Source organism: Tachyglossus aculeatus (assembly GCF_015852505.1).
Source record: "Tachyglossus aculeatus isolate mTacAcu1 chromosome 12 unlocalized genomic scaffold, mTacAcu1.pri SUPER_6_unloc_1, whole genome shotgun sequence".
NCBI lineage: Eukaryota > Metazoa > Chordata > Mammalia > Monotremata > Tachyglossidae > Tachyglossus > Tachyglossus aculeatus.
Window position 1 is genome coordinate 1,209,479 of NW_024044828.1, and position 26,139 is coordinate 1,235,617.

The following is a 26,139-nucleotide window of genomic DNA, read 5'->3' on the forward strand; positions in this document are numbered from 1 at the left end:
TCACGTCTTTCCGCCGGGTCATCCTCCCAATCTGTGCTCTAAACGAAGAACTGGGTTGGGAAGAGTTAATCTGGTCAGGTAGTTCAGCTGTGAATTTTTCCTGGCTAAGCCAGCTTGGGCTCTCTGCTCCTAAACCACCCTCTGGAGATTCATTTCTTGGCGTTGCTCGGTTTCCATCTTAGCGCTGGGTTCGGTGACCGAAGAGGAAGTACAGTCTGATTTTCAAAAATTCTAGACTTCCGTTAGGAGCATTTAAAAAGTTCCTTTAAAAATAGATGCGCGTGCGGCTTGGTAACATTTTCCCTGGAAATGTAAAATATCTCCAAGAGAAAGTAACATCTGTACACAATGTGCCTTTGTCTCACTTCAAAACAGCTGTCTGGAAATGGCAGAATTAAAGTACATCGCATTGTACTTATTCAGTCGTATTTATTGAGTGCTTACTGTGTGCAGAGCACTGTACTAAGCGCTTATGACTTAATTATAGTTACCCTTTTGGTTAAAATCAGTTTGGAGGGTTTGTAAATTATAAATCAAAATCACATTTGAACCTATTTAAGATTAAAAAAACACTTTTGTTGATCCCTTTTCCCGATGCAGTGGAATATTCCGTAGTGGAATATTCAGTTGCCCAGTTCTTAACTTAATTGAAGAGTGTAGGGAGTTCACATTATTTAGTCATAATGCTTTTTAGTCTTTTCTGGATCTCAAATAGTTGCTTTTATAAAAATTTTGTTTTTATTAAATTTATGATTTTGGGGGAAGAAACGTTTAAAGATGTTTTGTTTTCATTTTTCTTTTTTGATCCTTTTATCTGGAAGTCTCCTGGATGTGCGGTCAAACCACATTTATAACAATAAAATGGAACTGTTCAGTGGAGGCTGAAATTACTTTTCTACCAGCAAGGGGTGATTTTAAGGCTTTTCCATAATAATAATAATAATAATAATAATAATAATAATAATAATAATAATGGCATTTGTTGAGTGCTTACTATGTGCAGAGCACTGGAGGGGATACAAGGTGATCAAGTTGTCCCATGGGGGGCTCACAGTCTTCATCCCCATTTGACAGATGAGGTCACTGAGGCTCAGAGAAGTGAAGTGACTTGCCCAAAGTCACCCAGCTGACAATTGGCAGAGCTGGGATTCGAACCCGCGACCTCTGACTCCAAAGCCCGGGCTCTTCCCACTGAGCCACGCTGCTTCTCTGTCAGTCAATGATTGACGAACCCTCCCAACAGGGTAAGGGGAAAGTAGGGGTCCGCCTGGTGTGATGGATAGAGCGTGGGCTTGAGAGTCAGAAGGTCGTGGGTTCTAATCATCATCATCATCATCATCAATCGTATTTATTGAGCGCTTACTATGTGCAAAGCACTGTACTAAGCACTTGGGAAGTACAAATTGGCAACATATAGAGACAGTCCCTACCCAACAGTGGGCTCACAGTCTAAAAGGGGGAGACAGAGAACAAAACCAAACATACTAACAAAATAAAATAAATAGAATAGATATGTACAAGTAAAATAAATAAAAAAATAGAGTAATAAATATGTACAAAAACATATATACATATATACAGGTGCTGTGGGGAAGGGAAGGAGGTAAGATGAGGGGGATGGAGAGGGGGACGAAGGGGAGAGGGGGAGATGATTATCATCATCATCTAGCTGGGCAGAACCTTCTTGTAAAATGGGGGTTAAGACTTAAGAATTATTAATATTATTAATATTATTATTAATAATAAATGCCCCAGCTCTGCCACTTGTCTGCTGTGTGTCCTTGGACAAGTCACTTTACTTCTGTGGGCCTTAGTTATAAAGTGGGGATTGAAACTGTGAGCCCCACGTGGTGTCCCGCCCAGTTTGCTTGTATCCACCCTAGTGCTTAGTACAGTGCTGGGCACTTAAATAGCGTGGCTTGGTGGAAAGAGCCCGGAGTCAGAGGTCACGGGTTCAAATCCCAGCTCCGCCACTTGTCAGCTGTGTGACTTTGGGTAAGTCACTTCACTTCTCCGTGACTGTTACCTCATCTGGAAAATGGGGATGAAGACTATGAGCCCCCCCCGTGGGACAACCTGATCACCTTGTAACCTCCCCAGCGCTTAGAACAGTGCTTTGCGCATAGTAAGCGCTTAGTAAATGCCATTATTGTTATTATTACTATTATTAAATGTAGGAAAAGTGAGATGGCCTCCTCAAGGAAGACGTGGCTAGGCAAGAAAGCGCCATGGCACTCAGTACATTTCCCATTGTCAGTCTTCCCTTGGACTATGTGGAGAGGCAGTTAACTCTCTCTCTTTTTCTCTGGCATCCCCCTCATCCCCGGAGAAACCTGATTCCGACCTCTGTTCCCTACAGACATTCCGCCCGGCGGCCATGCTGATCGAGAGGTCGTCCGACTTCGGGGAGACCTGGGAGGTGTACCGGTACTTCGCTTACGACTGTGAGAGCTCCTTCCCTGGCGTGTCCACGGGCCCGATGAAGAAGGTGGACGACATCATCTGCGATAACCGGTATTCCGACATCGAACCTTCAACCGAGGGAGAGGTCGGTGCCGTCGTTTCTCCGTATCCCTCGGGTACGGTTGGTCCGAGGCTCATTCTTACGGATGCACGGTAATCGCTCCCTGCGGTCTTATCGTTTAGGTGATTTTCCGGGCGTTAGATCCGGCTTTCCGAATAGAGGATCCTTACAGTCCAAGGATTCAGAGTAAGTTTATGATTTTAGCGCGGTTGACGTTAATTATTCAATAGCCAGGTAGCCAATCTACGGATGAAAAGCTTTTCAGAGTCGAATGACTTAGGGGCCCGTCCCAGAATTTTAATAACTCATAACAGTACAAATGTGTTATGATTTACGTAAAATCATAATAATACTATGACCATGTATACTTTTATTTATAAAAATACTCATATTTATGTATGCACTCACGTACTCAACCCTTGCTCTCTCGCACGTGTGCTCGCTTACACGACACCAGAGGAAACTGGCAGGAGCAGAAGTTGGGGAGGAGGTTGGTGGGGTGATGGGACTGGGAGAGGGGGTCAAATCTTTATTTATTTTTCCCTCTGAAATGGTTACGGGCTGAGAATCTCAGAAACCAAAAATGTAGATTTGTTCCTGGCCCTTGAAATGGAAGCCCGGACCCCCCTGGGCATGGATCCTGGGAGTTATCTGGATTTTCTACTTGGAAATCTTGGACAGGGGCCAAACTCCCACCCTCCTTTCTTCCATTTTCCACTCTCCTTCTCCGGCCCGGGGTCCGCTGTGGGCGTGGGCACTTAATCTTAATCCCAGGAAGCATAAAGGATTAGGCAAAGTTGCCTGTTTGGCCTGGGTGTGGGGACCAGGAGACTCCCACAGGACTGAGGCTGGTGGCCTGGGCTTTGTTAACCCACTGGTCTGGGCCTCAGAGACCTTTTGTGGGTCACCGCCTCCAGGCCTAAAGCGTGGGAGATATTTGCTACCCACTCCAGCCCCGGACGGGACCGTCACGGGAGTGTTGGCACGGGACCAACGGCTCCGATTTTTCTTTCGAATCTTTTGTTTGCTTATAAAACCCCAGAGGAGGAGCATACGAGGCCAGAGCCTAATGAACGACCCTGTCTTGGAAACAGTCTGTTTCCTGCCCGTCGTCGCCCAACTCCTCCGCTTTCCACCCCGGTGAGGAGTCGCGGTGTCCAGACCCGTCCCCAAAGGGGCCGGGGACTCGTGTCACGGGTCGCCCCCGCGTCTCTGCCCCGTTGACCGCTGTCCCAGGGGTCCCCAGGCTTGGAACGGGAGTGGAGAAACTGAGTCGGACAGGTTTCCCCTCTCCTGATGCTGTCCTGGGTTGCTCCAAGAGCCATGGGAATTGTGGCAACCAGAGGGATGGAATGGCTGGCCCCGCGCTAGCCAGTGGCCCCTGTAGGACTCCTCTGCCGGGAACTGGAGGTAACCACGTATCCCAGTGCCCGTCAAACCGGCCGGGGCTCCACACCAGTCCCTCTCCCTCCCCCTCGAGAACGCGCTGAGCTGAGCGTGGCCTAGTGGATAGACCACAGGTCTGGGAATCAGAAGGACCTGGGTTCTAATCCTGGCTCTGCCACTTGTCTGCTGTGTGACCTTAGGCAAGTCACTTCACTTCTGTGCCTCAGTGATCTCATCTGTAATGTGGGGATAATGGGTGAGCCCCACGTGGGACAACCTGATTACCTTGTATCTCCCCCAGTGCTTAATAGAGCGCTTGGCACCTAGTAAACACTTAACAAATACCGCAATTACAGGAATGTGGGACTCGCCTTCTTGGGGCTGTGGGATCCCGGAGCCGTTGCCTCGGCCCAAAGGACGGAAGGGTCTGGAACGTTCCCCTCCCGTGGGCTGCCGGGGAAGTCGGATGAGGCTAGCGAAGGGCAGGGGAGAGCGCGCTCGGGGGCAGAAGGGATAGGGATGGGAGGAAAGGCAAGGAATGGCCCGCCTCGTAAATCTGCAAAGCCCAGCCTCCGATTCTAAAAGGAGATCACAGCAGAAAGAGCCCTGGGCATGGATCCTGGGAGTTATCTGGATTTTCTAGATTTAAAAAAATCCAGAAATGGATTTGGAAATCCATTGAAATGGAAGCCCGGGCCCCCAGACCCCCCTCGCAGGCCGCCACGAGGAAGCGGAAGGCCGAACTGTTTGTAGCGAACGGGGCGTCACCGTCTCTCGGTATTAAGCCCTTCTGCCCCATCTTTCAGATCTGCTGAAAATCACCAACTTGAGAATCAAGTTCGTCAAGCTGCACACCTTGGGTGACAACCTCTTGGACTCCAGAATGGAGATTCGGGAAAAATACTATTACGCAATTTATGACATGGTAGTTCGAGGCAACTGTTTCTGTTACGGCCATGCTGGGGAGTGCGCCCCAGTGGACGACGCCACGGAAGATGTCGAAGGAATGGTAACCGCTCACTTTTTTCTCTTTTCCCTCAGAAGCCCAAAGCTCACCATCGGGTCTTCCCCTCCTTTCCATCCAGACTTTTCACCCTGGGTCAGTCCAAGTGTTTAACTTTTGGGAATGTAAACTCCTATCATGTGCAGTTTGGTGACAGTTCTTATCAGAACTGAGAATGATAATAATAATAATGATGGCATTTGTTAAGCGCTTACTATGTGCAAAGCGCTGGGGAGGTTACAAGGTGATCAGGTTGTCCCTTGGGGGGCTCACAGTCTTAACCCCCATTTTCCAGATGAGGGAACTGAGGCCCAGAGAAGTGAAGTGACTTGCCCAAAGTCACACAGCTGACAACTGGCAGAGCCCGAATTCGAACCCATGACCTCTGACGCCAAAGCCCAGGCTCTTCACACTGAGCCGTTGGCTGGAGAGAAGCAGCGTGGCTCAGTGGAAAGAGAGTCAGAGGTCGTGGGTTCTAATTTCGGCTCTGCCGCTTGTCAGCCGTGTGACTTTGGGCAAGTCACTTAACTTCTCTGTGCCTCAGTTCCTTCATCTGTAAAATGGAGATGAAGACTGTGAGCCCCATGTGGGACAACCTGATTACCTTGTATCCCCCCGCCAGCGCTTAGAACAGTGCTTGGCACATAGTAAGCACTTAACAAATGCCAGTATTATTATTATTATTGTTATTATTATTGTCATCATCAGAACCACCAGGACCAACTGAGGGTCATTTTGTGCTGAGCACCTAATCCACCGATTAATAATATTTTGTGAGGGCTTACGTAGAGAAGCAGTGTGGTTCGGTGGAAAGAGCCCGGGCTTGGGAGTCAGAGGTCGTGGGTTCTAATCTCGGCTCCGCCGCTTGTCAGCCGTGTGACTTTGGGCAAGTCACTTCACTTCTCCGTGCCTCAGTTCCCTCATCTGTAAAATGGAGATGAAGACCGTGAGCCCCATGTGGGACAACCTGATTACCTTGTATCCCCCCCAGTGCTTAGAACAGTGCTTGGCAAATGGTAAACGCTTAACAAGTACCAACATCATTATTACTATTATCATCAGACCCACCAGGACCAACTGAGGGTCAGTTTGTGCTGAGTACCTAATCCATCTATTAATAATATTTCTTGAGGGCTTGTGTGCAGAGCATTGTGCTAAACACTTGGCAGAATACAGTGCAGAGAAGTTGGTAGGCAATATCCCTGGCCTCAAGGAGTTTACTATCCAGTGGATGTTTCCCGAGTCCTAGGAGCCTACCGTTTATTCACCTGGAAGAAAGATGATCCGAACAGTTGAAAGCACCGGATTTTGAAGCGGGGGAAGGAAGTTGATTCGTGAAACGGGTTGCTACAAGCTACTGCCGAAGCAGACAGCTAAGTCAGCGGGGTTTAGCCATTTGCAGAAATTACATTAATGTCTGGATTCCATCCGTGCTGATTGAAACCCTCATGTGTTATCAGCTGCGGGTCGGAAAGCACAAAGCAGGCCGCCCGGGTGGTTCCTTGGCCAGCTTCCGCCAGGCGGGCAGCTTTCTGCCGATTCCCGCGTGCTCCAGCCTGCCCAGGCTCCCCCGGGTCCCGCCTGGCCCCTTCGGGAATCCCCCTTCCTGCCACTCGGTCTGTTTTCCAACTCTCCTTTCAGGTCCACGGACACTGCATGTGTAAGCACAATACCAAGGGCTTAAACTGTGAGCTCTGCCTGGACTTCCACCACGATCTGCCCTGGCGGCCCGCGGAAGGCCGCAACAGCAACGCCTGCAAGAGTGAGTGACGATTGCATGGCTGGCGTTCGTCAGAAACCGGTCCCGTGCACGCGGACGTTTCCACTAACCAATTCCGGTTGCGCGGACACTGTCCGGTCTGTGCTGGCTAACGTCTCCGCTTGCGAGGTCTGATGGCGCGGAGATCGTCCGCCGGGACTCGGTTCTGAGCCCACTAGCATTCGCGCAGGTGCCCCCAGGTTGGCCGGGTGGAACACGGACAAACCGGATGTGAATTCACGCTTCTCGGGTTTAGTCGGGGAATCCGCTAAATTGTTTTGAGGGTCGCCACTCCGAAATCCGTGTTGCGGGGAGAGGGGAAATGGCAGGGTTACCGGGCTGCAGCTCCTTTCTGGAGGCTCTTTCCGAACTCTCTCTGATTCCTCCTTTGCCCTCACCTTGCAGAGTGTAACTGCAACGAACACTCGGGCACGTGCCACTTTGATATGGCCGTATACGTGGCGACGGGTAACGTCAGCGGAGGAGTGTGCGACGACTGCCAACATAACACCATGGGTCGCAACTGTGAGCGGTGCAAGCCCTTTTACTACCAGCATCCGGAGAGGGATATCCGGGACCCCAACATCTGTGAACGTAAGGACGGGCAGGGGCGTTCAGCGGTTTCTCCAGGGCAGCCTCGCGGTAGGGGCTGCTGGGCCAGGTCTGCGCTGTTTCACGTGGCTTCCAGCTCCAACTGGGTGTAGCGTGGGTCTGGAGGAGAGGATGGTCAGGGTGCCCGGCCTGCTGGTGCCCAGGGATGGCCAGGAGAGGAGAGTTTATCAGCTCGTAAACTCCCTGTGGACAGGGAACATGTCTGTTATATTGCTGTGTTTGCTATCACTCCTGGTGAGGTGTAGCACAGAGGCCGTGGATTGCTCCACGTTAGCCACCTTTAATTCCACTCCCTCCCGGGAGGGCTCAGCGCACGACCACCGGTCCAGGCACGGAACGGCCCCTCCTGGGAGTGGCACAGATAGTCCAAAATAATGGAGAGGAAATGGGCCGAGCGGAGGGAGTGAACAGCCCGGGGAGGGTTTGGTCAGTGAAGCTTGGGAGACCTGCCGTTTTGGTCTCCTCAGAGTCGGACGAGGGAGAAAGCCGGGTCCACGGTTGACGTGAACGGAGCGAGTGTTTAGAAAGCCCCGGTGGAGAGGCCACAGGGGCGCAGCTCAATTTTGAGGTGATCCGAAATTGACGGCGTGCTCTCTGTCGAAACGTTGTGTTCCCTCGGTCGGACAGAGTGTAGCTGTGACCCGGCCGGCTCCCAGAACGAAGGGATTTGTGACGGCTACACCGACTTTGCCGCCGGCCTCATCGCCGGTCAGTGTCGGTGTAAGCTGTACGTTGAAGGAGAGCGCTGTGACGCTTGCAAAGAAGGCTTTTACGGCCTAAGCCCCGACGATCCAGTTGGCTGTCAGCGTAAGTACACCGTGTCGTCGTCCTCACCTCGGCCGGAGCGAAAGTCTGAGCGAATGACCCCAGGGCCGGGATCACCGGCTAGAGCAGCGGCTCACTGGGCTCAAAGAAGGAAGTCTAGAAGGGAAAGGGGCTCAGATTGGTCTTTTGTCAAATGGGAGCGGTCCCGCCGGATCCTTCCCGAGTCTCAGTGGCCGCCAGCCTGCTTCCTTCCTCTGTTGGCCTCAAGCTGGTCAGGGCTGTCGAGGGCAGCCTGGGAAATTCTAGGTCATCTTGTCCCATCGCTGTCCTTCCAGCAGTCTGGCCTCGTAACGTGCCACTGATATCCTTTCCCGTGGCTTTCCGATTTCCCGCAGGGGCGAGGCGTAGGTGCTTGGGAAAAGGAAGCTGTGGGGTTAGGGATTTTTTCAGTGGGTTTTTTTTTTTTATCCCCCTCCCACACCTGCAGCTCTAAATCACAAACCGTTTGCCTGTTTTTCTCTCTTGCCCCTGCGGTGATCATGATGCAGCGTGTTCCTGCAACCCCCTGGGAACGGTTCCCGGTGGGAATCCCTGTGACTCGGAGACAGGACACTGCTACTGCAAGCGTCTCGTACACGGACAGCTCTGTGACCAGTGCCTGGTGGGTAGCCGCGGCCCCCCTCACGGGGAGGTTTTCCCCACTGTGGGTCCGCCAGCTCCCGTTGTGTTGTCCACCCCTGAGCCCGTGCTGAGGGCCAAGCCAAACACTAGCACTCCTTCTCCCCGCTTTTCTCCCCGCCTCGGATCGATCCCTCTTGGCTGGGCCTCTTCTCTCTTCTCTTCTGTCAAAGTAGGCCCAGCCCTGGGACTACGGTAGCCCCATCTCCTAGCCGGGGGACGATCCGAGGCGGGTCCGTTCCTCTTGGCAACCTCACTACTCCCGTGGCGGTCCTTGGGGCGGTATGGCAGAGAGACGGGGCCCGGCCATCCATGCCCACCGGTCTCTTGTTTCCCTCCCGCAGCCCGAGCACTGGGGCTTGAGTAACGACCTAGATGGATGTCGAGCATGCGACTGTGACTTGGGAGGAGCGCTCGGCAACAAGTAAGTGCCACGTCGGACCTCCGCCCACCCGCTCTGGCCCCTGGCTGGGGGATTTGGCTGTCGCTCCGAAGGGTTTGTGTCCAGATCGCCCTGGATCTCTGGCATCAAATGCTTATCGGGACTTTCCTCCTGTCCTCCCTTCCTCTCGGCCTCGTGGCCCTGCGACAATTGAAGGCTGGGTCTCGAAGAATTGACAGGGCGGGTGAGTTGGGCGTACGTGTTTCCAAGAAGCACGTCAGAGCTTCCGGGAGGCTGTGTCTTGCCTGCACGTCTTCGTGAGATCGTGGCTGGAGGCCCGGGTAAGAAGCTGGCAAAGAACTGGGTGGAGAACTGCGGCCAACCTGATTAGCTCATCCTTACCCCAGTGCTTAGAACAGTGCTTGACACATAGGATGGCGTCGTGGGTTGTAGTGCATCAGAAGGTCATGGGTTCTAATCCCGACTCCACCGCTTGTCTGCTGTGTGGCCTTGGGCAAGCCACTTCGCTTCTCTGGGCCTCTGTTACCTCATCTGTAAAGTGGGGATTGAAACTGTGAGCCCCACAGGGGACAGGGACCGTGTCCCCAGCCTGATTTGCTTGTATCCACCCCAGTGCTTAGTACAGGGCTCGGCACAAAGTAAGCGCTTAACAAATACCGTCATCATCAACAGTGAGGAGGAATGTGGACCATCCCCTTTGCCCTCATCTCTAGAGAGTTTTAAATATGTAATTAATTGCCAGGATGGAGCCAGGTGCAGAGGCCCTTGCGGTCACGGGACAGGCGATAGGTGTCTCTGGAATGGGATTTCCTTGGGGTCTGGGCTGGGAGACCAGGGAGCTGGAGGGGCTTGAGGGGCTGACCCAAGGGCCAGGTCTGTCCACCGACTCCCAAAGGAGGAAAGACATCGGGAGAGGCCGACTCTACTCTGCTCCACCTAGTCTAAAACTAGTTCCCTCACCCTGGGGCTGGGGGAGACCTCTTCCTGTTTATATTAGCCACAAACTCTGTCGAGGACAAGAATACGATTTCCCTGGGGGAGAACCGGCCCCCGCTCGGAGGGATTTTTCCGGCACCGCAGCGCTTCCCCACTGGCTTACTTGGGAATGGAGAAGACAGAACATCAAGGCTAGCAGGGAGAATGTGGTTATGCAAGTGACTCCTGAGGGAATCACTGACAAAAATCAGTGATCTGAACTGTGATCCAAGCGGTTATCCAAACTCTGGCTAGGGTGGATCCCTGCCTGAGATCGCCAGCTCGCTTTTGCTTTCTCAGCTACGAGTCAGATCCGATCATCTCTCACGTCATGCCCAGTTGTTTCCAATGATCGGATTTCCTCTATCTTCGGCCCGCCGCTTTGCCCGCCCACTGGCCCTACACCTTCCCTGGGCTCCAAGTTCAAAGAGAAGCAGTGTGACGTAGTGGAAAGGGCTAACGGTCCTGAGAGTCAGAGGCCTTCGGTTCTAATAATAGTGATAATAATAATAATGATGGCATTTATTAAGCGCTTGCTATGTGCAAAGCACCGTTCTAAGCGCTGGAGAGGTTACAAGATGATCAGGTTGTCCCACGGGGGGCTCACAGTCTTCATCCCCATTTTCTAGAAGAGGGAACTGAGGCCCAGAGAAGTGAAGTGACGTGCCCAAAGTCACACAGCTGACAGTTGGCGGAGCCGGGATTCGAACCCATGACCTCTCACTCCAAAGCCCGGGCTCTTTCCGTTGAGCCACGCTGCTAATCCTAGCTCTGCCACTTGTCTGCTGTGTGACCTTGGGGAAGTCACTTTACTGTGCCTCGGTCACCTCATCTGTAAAATGGGGACTAAGACCGTGAGCCCCACATGGAACATGGACCGGGTCCAACCTGATTAACGTGTATCTCCCCCAGCACAGTACAGTGCCCGGCATGTAGTAAGCGCTTAACGATTACTATTAAAAAAAAAGCTGGCTGTGGAAAGGGGCTTGTCGTCTTGGAGCCTCTTTCTGACTTTCTCTGTTGGCTCCAGAGGTAGTGTATGGGCGAATCCCGTTGTCTTTTCCCAGGCGGATCACGTCATGGATGTTGGCTACTTGGGGGACTTCGGGTAGACTCACATCTGTTTGGAGAACGATTCGCACTTGGGCCCTTGTTGTCCGGGCGGCTGGAGGAACGGCTGGGAGTCTCTCCGGTTGGCGTCCTAGGCCAAAAGAGGCCTCTCTCCTAATTAGAACAAGCTTCCATGTCCTGGGAACCGGCTGAGCAATGTCAAGAATTCCTGTTCCTTGAAGGAAATAAGCCACCTGTGGGGACTGAGAGCAGGCGCCCAGCTGGAGGGGCGGCCAGGGCTCGGCTGAGGGGGTTTGAGATTCTCCTTCCCCTCCCGTTGTGTTGGAAACCCCCGGAGTCCTTCCATCGATAACAGAGGTGAAGGTGGGGCTGGGCCCTGCTTTCCCTCAGACCCTTTGGAGAAGCAGCGTGGCTCAGCGGAAAGAGCCCGGGCTTTGGAGTCAGAGGCCGTGGGTTCGAATCCCGGCTCCGCCCCTTGCCAGCTGGGTGACTTTGGGCAAGTCACTTCACTTCTCTGGGCCCCAGTGACCTCATCTGGAAAATGGGGTTGAAGACTGTGAGCCCCCCGAGGGACAACCTGATCACCCTGTATCCTCCTTAGAACAGAGCTTGGCACATAGTAAGCGCTTAACAAATGCCATCGTTATTATTATTATTATTAAAGAAGAGGGCGGACACAACTCCAGCCCCGGGCAGGCCGAGCTCAGCCGCGGTTGGGAATCATCTTGTTCTTGTTTCACTGGTTGCGCTGTTTGCATTTCCACCCCGAGGGCACATTTGGCTTCTCCCCAGCACAGATGGGCGGCACCCTATTCATTCATTCATTCAATCGTATTTGTTGAGCGCTTACTGTGTGCAGAGCACCGTACTAAGCGCTTGGGAAGTACAAGTTGGCAACATCTAGAGATGGTCCCTACGTGACAGCGGGCTCGCAGTCTAGAAGGGGGAGACAGACAACAAAACAAAACACGTGGACAGGTGTCAAGTTGTCAGAATAAATAGAAGTGAAGCTAGATGCAGCTCTCCCACAACCAGCCCTCCGCCCTCCAAGTCGCCCTACTCTCTTGCTTCCCCCTGTCTGAACGGCGAAGGGGGCGAGCACTGTCCGGGCAGGGGGGCGGCTCTCGAAAAGGACCAGCCGTCACGCGGGCAGCGGGGACTTTGATTTGGACGGGCAATTCCCGATCACTGTAGCCTTTGGCTCAGAGAAGCCGCCTTCCTCCGCCTGTCGTTTCAGCTGCTCGGCCCAGACGGGCCAGTGTCTGTGCAGGCCTCATATGATCGGACGCCAGTGTGACCACGTGGAGTCTGGCTTCTACTTCAGCATGCTGGACCATTACATCTACGAGGCGGAGGAAGCCCACTTGGGCCCGGTGAGTTCGGGAGGGGAACGGCCTCTGGGGCCCTGGGCTGAGAAGCGTTCATTCAGTTGCATTTATTGAGGGCTTACTGTGTGCAGAGCACTGTACTAAGCACTCGGGAGAGTACAAAGTAAGTTTGCCGAGCGGGAAAGAATAGTTGAGCGGAACAGGAGGACGCTGAACGGGGCAGGGACCCGAGTGAAATCGGAGAGTCGACGGACAGCACTTCTCTTGGATCGCTGGGCGATGCCCCTTTACCCGTCCCTGTGACCATCAGCCCGTCTCAGTGCTTGGGGGTGAGAGCCAGGGGAATCAGGGGTTCTTCATCCTCCCCGTGGGGTCTTCTGACAGACCTGTGGGGATTTTGAAGATAAGCTTTGCTTCTAGAAAGAAATGGTGTCTCTCCTTACTCTCCCTTCCCAGGCTTCTAGGGGCTGCCCCTAGTAGCCCAGGCCCCTGACCCAAATCCTGACCTTGACCCCTTCCAGGGAGTCAGTCTGGTGGAGCGGGAATACGTGCAGGAACGGATTCCATCCTGGACCGGCTCGGGGTTCGTCAGAGTCCCCGAAGGCGCCTACCTGGAGTTTTTCATCGACAACATTCCCTACTCCATGGAATACGACGTGCTCATCCGCTATGAGCCTCAGGTAAAGGCCCCGGGGCCTTAGTCGTCCGGCGGCCTCTCGGTGGGGTCGGGGCGGATCGGTGTCTTGAAGTGCAGTCGGCGACTCGTCGTGACCCGTGGGCTGACGGCCTCTCTCTGCTCAGTTGCCGGACCGCTGGGAGAAGGCCGTCATCACCGTCCAGCGAGCTGGAAAGATCCCTACCAGCAGCCGGTGCGGGAACACCGTTCCCGATGATGACAATCAAGTGGTGTCGCTCTCGCCGGGGTCCAGGTGGGTTTACCGGTTGCCCCCACAGACCCTGCTGGGGTCCTGGCCAGTGGCTCAGCCCCTTTCTCTTCTGGGGGCTCAGCCGGTGGTTTGGGCAGGGTCTTCGTCGTGGCCTCTGCCAGGGTCCGACCAGGGTCTCCCCCGGGGGCTCGGCCGCTTTCTCTGCCAGGGCCGGGGTCTCCATTGCAGGCTCGACCGCTTTCTCTTTCGAGGATTCGGCCCGGGTCTCCTCCGCCGGGCGCTCGGCCAGGGTGGGCACCGGGGGCTCGGCTGGTCTCTCCTCCGGGGCTCTTGCCCCAAGTTAAGAGGGCCCCGGAGCCCCCCAGAAAGCACGATGTCGACGACCGATAAAAGGGTTTCCCCCGAGAGGCTTCCACGTTCTAACGGGGGGCCTGGGTCCCATGTTGGGGTGCAGGTACGTGGTCCTCCCGCGGCCCGTGTGCTTTGAAAAGGGTCTGAATTACACCGTGCGGCTGGAACTGCCTCAGTACGCGTCGCTGGAGGGTGGCATCCAGAGCCCCTACACGCTCATTGACTCAGTAAGTGACCCGTCGCGCTCCGATACTGACACGGGTGAGAAACTCTGAGGGTACTTGAGGTTTCTCTTCTCTCACGGTAATAGCGACCATTACAGTGGTATCTGTTAAGTGCTTGCTTTGTGCCGAGCACTGTGCCAAGAGCTGGGGGGAGTCACAGTACAGTCAGATCGGATTCAGCCCATCCAAGTGGAGAAGTGGGTTCGTCTCTAGACGGGAAGCTTGGTGTGGGCAGGGGGTGTGTCTGTTTATTGTTCTGTTGAACTATCCGAAGAGCTTAATACAGTGCCTTGTTACACAGTAAGCGCTTAATACGATCGAGAAAGTGGAAGAACTACAGAGAACCTGGTATTTTTTTCGCTGGTTTCCATGTTAGATCAGCTTCCCATACCAGGGGACAGGATTTGGGGTTCTAGTCTCTGGCGCACATCGAAACGGGACATTATGTTGCCAACTTGTACTTCCCAAGCGCTTAGTACAGTGCCCTGCACACAGTAAGCGCTCGATAAATACGATTGAATGAATGAATGAATTCAGAAGGTCGAGAGACAAGGATGGCCCTGGGCCGCCCCTCGGGCCGGTCTGCTATAGAATGTGGCGGTCCTCGTTTTTCCGGAAATCCCTGGCATGTCATCAATATGTTCAAAGAAAAAAAGAATGGGTCTGTTGGTCGTTTAATGAAGCCAGCCTCTGTGTTGTCGTACTGAGGGAGCATTCTTTTCCAAACAAAGGACAGTGGGACCGCACATACGGCGAGGCCGGAATCTGGGAAATGACAGGTCCCGCAAAGTCGTAACTCCCGAAGTATGAAGTTCACGAGAAGCCGACAGTTGGGTTTCTTGGGCTCTCGGTTTTTTTGTACATTCGGTTTCGACGGTTTGTGGAAGTTAGAACCCCAAATCCTGTCCCCAGGGATGGGAAACCGATCTAACTTGTAAACCAACAAAAGACAAATACCAGGTTCTCTGTAGTTCTTCCACTTTTTCAATCGTATTTATTAAGTGCTTGCTGTGTACAAAGCACCGTACTAAGCTCTTTGGATAGTGGATAGAGCACGGGCCTGGCAATCGGACTGTCACGGGTTCTAACCTCGGCTCCGTCACTTGCCTTCTGGGTGACCTTGGGCGAGTCCCTTAGCTTTCCTGTGCCTCAGTTACCTCATCTGTAAAAAGTGGGGATTAACAGCGGCTCCGTCACTTGTCTTCTGGGTGACCTTGGGCGAGTCACTTAGCTTTCCTGTGCCTCCGTTACCTCATCTGTAAAAAATGGGGATTAACAGTGTGTGCCCGATGAGGGACAGGGACTGTGTCCAATCTGATTAGCTTGTATCTACCCCAGTGCTTAGAACAGTGCTTGGCACATAGTAAGCGCTTGACAAGTGCCACTATTATTGTTAATAATAATTATTAGGGATTTAATTAGCTCTGACTCCAGCACGGATCCCTGCTGGACGTGGATGGACTACATTTTCCTGTAGTTCCGGATCTGGACTTCCAGCATCATCAATCATCAATCGTATTTATTGAGCGCTTACTCTGTGCAGAGCACTGTACTAAGCACTTGGGAAGTACAAATTGGCAACATCTAGAGACAGTCCCTACCCAACAGTGGGCTCACAGTCTAAAAGGGGGAGACAGAGAACAGAACCAAACATACTAACAAAATAAAATAAATAGAATAGATATGTACAAGTAAAATAAATAAATAAATAGAGTAATAAATATGTACAAACATATATACATATATACAGCAGATTGATTCGGTCTCCAGCAGATTGATTCGGTCTCCCCTGCATTCTCCATCTCCCGATGGGACACCCCAGTAAGTGCTCACAGCCCCACGGCAGCCACCCCACCGATTCCACCCCTCTGGGAATCGGGAAGGATCCCGGCTCGCGTCCCAGCGTCCCAGTGAGGATCCACCGGGAAACAGTGACTGCAGGGGACACCGTTCTGCCGCTACGGTTTATCCGGCCCCTCGACTATAAAACGTCTACGGAGACTGTCTGGAAGGAACAGGGGTGGAGTCTCAGTGAGCCAGAATTGTAGAAATCCTAGTCCCGAAGGCTCCGAGGACCAGGATGTGCCGGCCAACCTGCTGCTTCCGAGCGGGGCGGACGCTGCCCTCGCCCTCTTGGTCTCTGGGAGATGATGTAAAAAACATCCGGGCAGCTTTGGAGCCGGTGACCCTTCAGTGGGGGCCGGGGGAGAGAGCAGGTATTGAATCCCCACCTCGGGGATGAGGAAATTGAGGCCCAGAGAAGTTAAATTTCTCCCCAGCAGGCACGTGGCAGAGGCAGGATTAGAACCCAGGTCTCCTGATTACGCCACACTGCTTCCTTGGACTGGTGAATGTGGAAAAGGAGAAGCCCGGTAACGTGCTTTCACATTCTCCTTTACAGCTTGTGCTGATGCCCTACTGTAAATCGCTGGATATTTTCACCGTTGGAGGCTCAGGTGATGGAGCGGTAACCAACAGTGCCTGGGAAACCTTCCAAAGATACCGATGTTTGGAGAACAGCAGGAGCGTTGTGAAGACCCCTATGACGGACGTGTGCCGGAACATTATTTTTAGCATTTCCGCGCTCCTGCACCAGGCAGGTTTGGGTAAGTACAACTCAGCGCGTTTGCTCTCTTGGCCGACAAACAGTCGGTGGATGAGAGAAGGGTAGCCGTTCGTGGCCCTGTGGCTAGTTCTTTCTCTAAAGAGAAGCGGCGTGGCTCAGTGGAAAGACCCGAGGCTTGGGAGTCAGAGGTCGTGGGTTCGAATCCCGGCTCCGCCACGTGTCAGCTGTGTGACTTGGGGCAAGTCACTTCACTTCTCTGGGCCTCAGTTACCTCATCTGTAAAATGGGGATGAAGACTGTGAGACCCTGTGGGACAACCTGATCACCTTGTATCCTCCCCAGGGCTTAGAACAGTGCTTTGCACCTAGTAAGCACTTAACAAATGCCATTATTATTAGTAGTAGTAGTAGTAGCAGTAGTAGTAGTAGTAGTAGTAGTAGTAGTAGTAGTATCCAGAATTCTAAATTCCCTGGCTTTTGAGCAAAGAGAATCATTGAGAGTCTTTCCAGGGAAAATGAATGGGCGCAAAAGGAAATCTTGGGAAAGATTTGGGAGAGGGGGGTATGAAGCGGGAAAATCAGGGCGACCGCACAGGTGAGACCAGAGGCCCGGAAGTCAAAAAATGGTATTCCGAACCCTGACTCAGAGCGCTGGGGTTTAATGGGGGCTTTTCCCACTCTCCGGATAAAAATAATAATGGGATTTATTCAGCACTTACTATGTGCAAAGCACTGGTCTGAGCGCGGATGCTACAGGGGAAGAGGGAACAGGAGAAAGGGGAGCAAGGGTGCTTCCTCTGACCGTCCTGTCCGTCTTTTTGCCTTTCAGCTTGCCAGTGTGACCCACAAGGGTCTCTGAGTTCCGTCTGTGACCCCAACGGAGGGCAGTGCCAATGCCGGCCCAACGTAGTTGGCCGAACCTGCGACCGGTGTGCCCCTGGCACTTTTGGCTTTGGCCCGAACGGATGCAGACGTAAGTCCGTCAGTTGCGGGGATAAAAACCCACCCTTCAGTCTCCCACCGTCCGATCCACGCTCCTGAGGAATTAATATCCACCCCTTTATTGTGCCAGAAAGGCTGTCGGAAAGAGAATGAATCTTACCTCTGTCACTGGCATTGCTGTGTGACCTGGGGTCCACGGGACTCGGTATCTCCACCTGTAAATCAAGGATAATTATCCTTGCCTCTCAGAAATAAGTGATGTGCAACATTTGGAAAACGGCGCTGAACAAATTCCGGAGGTTGTTCATTTCGTAAAGACGCGTTTCTCCCCAATTGCTTTCTCCAAACCGAGACCCAGCCACGCTGTGCCGTTTCTTGCCCTAGTTTTGGGTGGGGCGGGGGGCCGGAAGGGAAGAGAGGCGACTTCACCCCGCGTTTCCTTGTGTTTTTTTTAGCTTGTGAATGCCACGGGCAAGGGGCCGTCAATGCGTTCTGTGACCCCGTCACCGGCCAGTGCCCTTGCTTCCATGGCATCTACGGGCGCCAGTGCGACCGCTGTCTGCCCGGCTTCTGGGGGTTCCCGAGCTGCCAGCCCTGTCAGTGTAACGGGCACGCCGACGACTGCGACCCCGCCTCGGGCGAGTGCCTGGGCTGCCTGGACTATACCACCGGACACAACTGCGATCGGTGCGTTGGGACCCAGGTTGGGCGCAGCTGTCCTCCTAGGGCGGCCTGCATCCGACCGCCCTCACGTCACGTCATCATGGGAGGGATGATCGCTGGGCAGGGGGGGATCAAGTGTCCATTTTCTAGCTGTCCTGCCCCACTCCCCCACCTAAGGAGGGGAGGAAATGTTTCAGCGAAGCCTCGCGGTGGGGCGAACTGAGTGGAATGAGGCTGAGAAGGGGAGGTTTTTTTCTTGACTGGTTTTTAAGACCCCCCAAATGCACTAGGCATCGGATGGAAGGGTCTCCCCTCCCTGGGAACTTACACAGCCCGACAGCGGCTCTGGGCCACAGTGTCCCTTTGGGCAACGGGACGCCTGACTCATTGCCTTCAGCCTTTGGGCCTATCCTTGCCTGAGTGGCCTCGATTTTACATTTGGCCACGGCTCCTGTAGGCTTATCCAGGTTGGGGCCCCGTAAGCCTGGAGTCCCAGAAACTCCATCCTCTTCCCAAAGGAACATGTATCCTATGAAAGAAGGCCATCTGAACGTGGGGCCCTCCATCCCTCCGGCAACTGCCCCGAGGGCCTCTTAATAATAATGATAACAGTGATAATAATCTGGTATTTAACATGCTTCCTATGTGCCAAACGCTGCTAAGCACTGGGGTAATTACAGGGTGGTAAGCTCTGACACAATCCCCGTCCCACCTGGGGCTCATAGTGTCAGGAGGAGGAAGGATATTACAGGCTCCTAGAATCCGAAGTCATTATAAAGACTCAAAATCTCTTTTCTTCCTTCATCTTGAATCTGCCACCGTCGTAAGGCCGTAAACTACCATGAAAAATCCCAGACAGCCTCACTGGGTGATGGTGATCCTGAAAAGCTTTCAGAAGGGATCAGACTGCCCCTGGGAGTTGGAAGTGGTCTTTAATGTGATTGACCTCCGAGTGACGGGGGTTATGAAGATAGGCAGGAGATTAAACCGCCCGTTCAGAGATAAAGATTAGCGATTCCAATTGGGAATAGGAGACCAGCTCCTCTTCCACCTCTTCCCACAGGCTGGGCCTGCCGACCAGCCCGGTTTCCGGAGCCCCCTCAGACCCTGCTTGGCTCTGAAACGAGCTCCAGGCTGGGATGGGGGAAGAGGAGGAATTCTTCTCACCTCAGGGCTGAACTTTGGGGAATCTGTCTGTCCCACGATGGTGGGGGGTAAAAGGAGACATCAGTCCTGGTACCTCGGCTCGAGTCCAACCCCCAAACCTTCCGGGAGAGCGGCGGTTCTTTCATCAGCTTGAGGCAGGGGGGGCCCAGACCGAGTCTTCAGAAGGATATAGAGAGCCGCAGGGAGAGTGGGAAAGTCCTTGAGAGTCTTCTGAACCGTGACAGAATTGGCAGGGAGTTTGGAGGGTGGGGGAGGTGGTTTAGTGGCAGAGAGAGAGAGTGTGTGTGTCTTTCAGCAAGTAGTTGTGTGTTGTGGTGCTGGCTGAGGAGTGGGGTTTCGCTCCCTCCAGGGTGGAAAACAAGAGAAAAAGTGCATTTTAATAATGATGGCATTTACTAAGCGCTTACTATGTGCAAAGCACTGTTCTAAGGGCTGGGGAGTTTACAAGGTGATCAGTTGTCCCGCGTGGGGCTCACGGTCTTCCTCCCCATTTTCCAGATTCATTCATTCAATCGTATTTATTGAGCGCTTACTGTGTGCAGAGCACTGTACTAAGGGCTTGGCAACATATAGGGACGGTTCCTCCCCAACAGCGGGCTCACAGTCTAGAAGATGAGGCCACTGAGGCCCAGAGAAGCTAAGTGTCTTGCCCCAAATCCCACAGCTGGCAAGTGGCAGAGCCGGGATTTGAACCTCCGACTCCAAAGCCTGGGCTCTTTCCACTGAGCCATGCTGCTTCTGAGCATTTACCCTAGAGATTGCTTCCCTTGGTAGGTAGCGTTTTAGCAGGGGCGGGGGGAAATTGGGGCAGGGAGGTGAAAAGGAGAGGGGTGAGGAGAAAAGAAGCAGCGCGGCCTTGTGAGTAGGGCACAGGATTGTGAGTCAGGAGACCTGGGATCTAATCCCAGCTTTGTCGTTTGCTTGCTGTGTGACCAGGGTCGAGTTACTTAACTGTACTATGGTTCAATTTCCTCAAATGTTAGATGGGGATTAAGTACCTCTGTGGTCTTCCTCTTACCCTGTGAGCCCCATGTGTGACGGAGTAATGTCTGAACTAATTGTAATACATCTGCAGTTAGCTCAGAGCTTGGCACCAAGTAAACACTGAACAAATGCCCCAATTTTTTGTTATTAATATTAGGAGGAAGAGAGTGGGGAGAAGTCTGACCCTGGGCGGAGGTTCATTCATTCAGTCGTATTCATTGAGCACTTACTGCGTGCAGAGCGCCGTACTAAGCGCTTGAGGTTGCCACAGTGATGAAGTGGGCTGCTACAGGGCCCAGGATGGGCAGGGGGCAAGGGGGCTTGAGGATGGGAGAGCAGAATCGTGAACTCCCGAGCGCGGGGTGGTTTCTTAGGCCCGTCTCCTCGTCTGGATTGCTGGAGGAGGGCGCGAGGGCTGGACTGCTACACGTTTGACCTAATGGCTGCAGGGAAGCTCTCGACAAACCCTTAGCGAGAGAGCGTTCGAGGGTATCGGTCAAAGAGCAGGATGAGCTGCTCCTCCCGGGTCTCCCTTCCACACATTTTGGGGGCTCCCCGTGGTGCCACTGTCCATTTCCCTCTCCCCGTTGGTCCACCCTCCTCCTCTTCTGGGATCGTCGGGTCTAACCGTCTCGTGACCGATGCTAGGTGTCTGTCGGGTTACTACGGAGACCCCGTCATCGGCTCGGGGGGTCACTGCCGGCCGTGCCCGTGCCCGGACGGCCCCGAGAGCGGGCGGCAGTTCTCCAGCGGCTGCTACCAAGATCCCGTGAGCTTGCAGCTCGTGTGCGTCTGCAATCCCGGTTACATAGGTGAGCCGCGCGGCCGGGGGGCCCGCCTCGCGGGGCAGCGGGGCAGGGAGAGTAAAGCGTGAGGGGCCCAAAGGTCTCGCCGGAAAAGAAAGGCCGGACGAGCGAGCGGCTCCCGTTCTGAGGCGACTCTTCCGGGGGCCGGCGGGTTGGCCCTCGATTCCGCCGACAGGAGCCAGGTGTGACGAATGCGCCTCCGGCTTCTTCGGCAACCCGGGAGACGTCCGCGGCCGGTGCCAGGAATGCCGCTGCAACTCCAACGTCGACACGGCCGACCCAGGGGCCTGCGATCGGCAGACGGGACGCTGTCTGAAGTGCCTGTTCCACACTGAGGGCGAGAGTTGCCACCTCTGCAAATTCGGATACTACGGAGATGCCCTCCAGCAGGACTGTAGAAGTAAGAGCCCCAGGGGTTCCTTGGCGGCCTTCTCCCCCCCCCGCCCCATCATCATCATCATCATCAATCGTATTTATTGAGCGCTTACTATGTGCAGAGCACTGTACTAAGCGCTTGGGAAGTACAAATTGGCAACATATAGAGACAGTCCCTACCCAACAGTGGGCTCACAGTCTAAAAGTCCCACTAGAGGAGCAGCGTGGCTCAGCGGAAAGAGCCCGGGCTTTGGAGTCAGAGGTCATGGGTTCAAATCCCGGCTCTGCCACTTGTCAGCTGGGTGACTTCACTTCTCTGGGCCTCAGTGACCTCATCTGGAAAATGGGGATGACGACTGCGAGCCCCACGGGGGACCGCCTGATCACCCCAGTGCTTAGAACAGTGCCTTGCACACAGTAAGCGCTTAACAAATACCATCACTATTATCAACCCACCCCACCCCTTGGTCCCTGTGCCAACTGACCGATTAGGGCCGGCCTTCATCTGTCCGGCTCCTGTGAGGCCGAAGCGGTTTTCCGAACGGCGGGAGATCAGGCCTTTTGTGAGATCCTTTTCTCTTCCTCTGAGAATTCGGTGTTTTCTTCTTCTCCTCGCAAAATAAGAGGGAGTCATTTCCTGTCGGCGCTGCTGATAAGGCCCCGGGACTCAGGCCCCAGGGTTTGGTTTCCACAAACATCACTGCTGCCTCCCTGGAGCTCTGGGGAAGGGTGTAGACGGGAACTTGCCGGAGTGAGGCTTCTCTAAGCCGCCCCTTCCTTGACCCCATTTCCCTTAACCCGCTCCCTTCGGGGCTTCCCGCCGGGCCCCTCTTTTCCCAGGGCTGCTGGCCAGAGGCCCGGAGAATTGACCTCTTTTTAGTTGAACTCTATTTTTTTCCCCTAAATGGGATGTCAAGTCTGGGACCGCCTATAGCCTTAATGACGTTTTGGGCTTTTTAATCGTTCCGCAAGAACTTCTGAGCTGCTGGAGACAGCGAGGCTCCCCACTGGACCCCTGGGGAACCTAGCCCTTTAGGGAAGTCGACACCCAGTGTTGGCGGTGTCCGAGGCCGAGGTATTTTATAGTATTTGTTAGGCGCTTACTATGTATCAGCCACTGTTCTAAGCGCTGGGGAGAGGGAACTGAGCCCACGGCTCCATCTTAGTTCCCCAGTACCATTCGTTCAATCATTCAATAGTATTTATTGAGCGCTTAACCAGTAACGCTGCCTCTCTTCCTGGCCCCTGAGGTCTCGATTCCTTCACTTGGCGCTTTCACAAAACCGTCCCCCTCAGCCTCACCTATTAATAATAACGATGGCATTTGTTACGCGCTTACTATGCGCCAAGCACTGTTCTAAACGCTGAGCCCAGTCCCCCCCAGCCCTGTCTTCCCCTCCCACCCCCGCCCAGCATTTGGGAAGCAGTGTGGCGTAATGGATAGAGCACGGGAGTCAGAAGGTCACGGGCTCTAATCCGTCATGGGCTCTAATCCTGGCTCGGCCGTTTGTCTACTGTGTGACTTTAGGCAAATCGCCTCACTTCTCTGGGCCTCGGTTACCTCATCTACAAAATGGGGAATAAGATCGGGAGCCCTATGCGGGACTTGTTTTGTTTTGCCGCCTGTCTCCCCCTTCTAATAATAATAATAATAGCATTTATTAAGCACTTACTATGTGCAAAGCACTGTTCTAAGCGCTGGGGAGGTTACAAGGTGATGAGGTTGTCCCACGGGGGGCTCACAGTCTTAATCCCCATTTTACAGCTGAGGGAACTGAGGCCCAGAGAAGTGAAGCGACTCGCCCAAAGTCACACAGCTGACAGGTGGCGGAGCCGGGATTTGAACCCATGACCTCTGACTCCAAAGCCCGGGCTCTTTCCACTGAGCCACGCTGTAAGCCCGATGTTGGGTAGGGACCGTCTCTATCTGTTGCCGAATTGTACTTTCCAAGCGCTTAGTCCAGTGCTCTGCACACAGTAACTGCTCGATGAATGAATGACAGGGACTGTGTCCAACCCTATTTATTGGTACCCACCTCAGCGCTTAGTACATCGCCTGGCACTTTGTAAGTGCCTAGCAAATACCGCAGTTGTTATTCTTATTTGGGTCCCCTTTCCTGGGGCCTGGCGAGGTCCAGGCCCACGGGTTTCCGGATGGGGCCGAAGGCGGCCTCAGTGGTTTGGTGGTCGCTTTGCTTAGAGTTTCTGGGGAGTGGGAGCCCACCTGTGCCTCTCCCGTTGCAGAGTGTGTGTGCAACTCCCTGGGGACCGCCCAGGAGCACTGCGAAGGAGAGGACTGTCAGTGTGACGCCCAAACTGGCCAGTGCCCGTGTCTTCCCAACGTGACGGGCCAGAACTGTGACCAGTGCTCCCCAAACACCTGGAACCTGGCCAACGGCACGGGCTGTGAGCTCTGCGCCTGTGACCCTGCCCATTCCTTCAGCCCGTCCTGCAACCAGGTAAGAGGCCGGCGTTCCCGGGTAGCCGGTGGCTTCTGCTGACTTGGGGAGAGCAGCCGGGGCGGAGGGTGTCCTGAGTAGGCCCACCCTCCGGAGCTGTCGCTTTTGTGCAGAAGAGGATCTTGTTTCACTGACCTTCTTGTAACGCGTGCACACCGAGATGGTCAGGCTCCGAGCTGGGATTTGGGAGAAGGAGGACCCGCGGGAGCAGTGGAGACACCCCAGAGAGGCCCTGGGAAGCCGGCTGCAGAAGGAGGCTTTGGCCTGAGCTCGCAGCTTCTCATCTTGAGCATTTCGGTCCTGCTTTCCAAGGCGGCCCGACGCGGGCCTTCTCCGCCGGCCTTGGCGGCTGTTGTTCCTCGGGGCGAGGCCCGCGCCTCGTGGCCATGGCTGCGTGGCCTGCCCAGGCCAGTGTTCGACCCCCTGGCATCCCCCTCTTCTCGACTCCGGGTGTCCCAGGCTTCCGGTTCACGGATCCCGTTCTGTCTTTCCCACACAGAGGGCGGGAGAGGCCCGTCTGATCCCAGTGCCCGTGGTAGAGTTGACTCAGGCCGGGGCCCTGGTGGGGATCAGTTCCTGGGGTCTCTCCCGTCTTCCCCGGGAGGCCGAAGAGACCCGGCTTGGAGACCCATCTCTTGGAGGGGCCCTGGCCCAGGAGGGGTTGGGCCGGGGTTGGCCGTAGACCCGGTGGGGCTGAACCTGTGCCCGCTTTGGTCACGCAGTTCACAGGGCAGTGCCAGTGTGCGCCAGGGTTCGGAGGGCGGACGTGCAGCGAGTGCCAAGAGCTGTTCTGGGGAGACCCGAACGTGGAGTGCCGAGGTAAGTCCGCTTCCCCGCCGGGTAGGGAGGACCCAGTCATTCATTCAGTCGTATTTATTGAGCGCTTACTGTGTGCAGAGCACTGTACTAAGCCCTTGGGAAGTACAAGTCGGCAACATATAGAGATGGTCCCTCCCCGACACCGGGCTCACAGTCTAGAAGGGTCAAGAGTAATTACTTTCTTTAAGGACAGAGACTTGGATGCTTCAGGACAAATTCCCTGAGAGAGCAATAAGGTCTGCATCTAAGACCGTTCTACAGGGCCACGTAACAATAATGATAATAATAATAACCCAGAGTCGGAGCGGTGAAATGGAGCGTCTGCCGAGGGCAGAGCCCTGCACTTCGGGAAGCTTTGGGGAAGCCACAGGGCCCAAACCAGGAGCCAGCCCTCTGGGAGCCAATGGTCTAGCGCGGTGGACCGGCGGTCAAAAATACGTTACAAAGAGCGAGAGCCCGACGGGAACACGTTGGAATCTGGCCAGAGAGCGGACTGTCTTGTGGTTTGTAAAGCCTCGTTAACCCTAGAAATCTCAGTAAACATCGAGGTGCGGCCAGATTAAAACATGGAGCGCCCACCCGGTGGGTTGGACTTTCCTGGAGATTTGAGGAAGTTCAGAGTCTTGACATGACAAATGCCCCCCGGCAGCAGGCTGGCCCAGTGGAAAGAGCAGGAGCCTGAGATTCAGAGGACCCGGATTCCAATCCCAGCTCTACAGTTTGCCTGTTGTGTAACTTTGGGCAAGTCACTTACCATCTCTGTGCCTTGGTTTTGCCAACTGTAAAATGGAGATTCAACCCCCGTTTTCCGTCTCTCTTAGACTATCAGCTCCATTTGGGGTAGGAGCCGTGTCCGATCTGCTTAACTGGTATCGGCGCTTAGAACGCTTAGTACTTGGCAAATAGTAAGGGCTGAACAAATACCGCAGTCATTATCATTATTAGTCCCTGTCCGCAGAGAGCTTACACTCTAAGTGGGGCGGCAAACGTCAAAATATTTACGCAGTGGTCAGCGATAGAGTGGACATAGAAACTTAGTGCCAAAGAGGGTGTGAATAAGTTCGGGACGGGCAACGGGATGATAGGGCCCAGGGGGCTGAGAAATGTAATCGAACAAAGTTGATCGAAGGAGGTGGGATTTTAGGAGGGCTTTGAATGTGGACAGAGCTGCAGGCTGTCTGATGTGGGGAGGGAGGGAGTCCGGGGAACGGAGGTGGGAGAGTTGAGAGCCAGGTATGCCTCGATAACTGGATTGGGAAGAACAAAGGGAATTAGGGAATACCAGTTGAAGAGTGCAAGTAGAAGAGGTAGGGTCAGACCGGGAAGAGTCCTGAAGCCGACCGTGAGGAGTTTCTGTTTGGCATGAAGAGACAGAGGGAGACAATATTATTAT

The 26,139-nt window shown here is 54.0% G+C and overlaps 1 protein-coding gene across 1 annotated transcript in view; it reads left to right on the forward strand.

Annotated features, from left to right (window-relative positions):
• The window catches only part of LAMB1 (laminin subunit beta 1), a 64,893-nt gene that overhangs the window by 16,879 nt on the left and 21,875 nt on the right, over nt 1-26,139 (forward strand). The window contains exons 5-23 of the mRNA XM_038741126.1: nt 2,360-2,548; nt 2,647-2,710; nt 4,717-4,919; nt 6,555-6,675; nt 7,078-7,266; nt 7,912-8,091; nt 8,598-8,710; nt 9,072-9,151; nt 12,414-12,549; nt 13,026-13,184; nt 13,306-13,433; nt 13,846-13,969; nt 16,368-16,572; nt 17,361-17,504; nt 17,929-18,160; nt 20,936-21,099; nt 21,269-21,493; nt 23,713-23,927; nt 24,650-24,746. Of these exons, the coding sequence (XP_038597054.1) occupies nt 2,360-2,548; nt 2,647-2,710; nt 4,717-4,919; nt 6,555-6,675; nt 7,078-7,266; nt 7,912-8,091; nt 8,598-8,710; nt 9,072-9,151; nt 12,414-12,549; nt 13,026-13,184; nt 13,306-13,433; nt 13,846-13,969; nt 16,368-16,572; nt 17,361-17,504; nt 17,929-18,160; nt 20,936-21,099; nt 21,269-21,493; nt 23,713-23,927; nt 24,650-24,746 (2,968 nt within the window). The remainder of the gene's footprint in view (nt 1-2,359; nt 2,549-2,646; nt 2,711-4,716; nt 4,920-6,554; nt 6,676-7,077; nt 7,267-7,911; nt 8,092-8,597; nt 8,711-9,071; nt 9,152-12,413; nt 12,550-13,025; nt 13,185-13,305; nt 13,434-13,845; nt 13,970-16,367; nt 16,573-17,360; nt 17,505-17,928; nt 18,161-20,935; nt 21,100-21,268; nt 21,494-23,712; nt 23,928-24,649; nt 24,747-26,139) is intronic.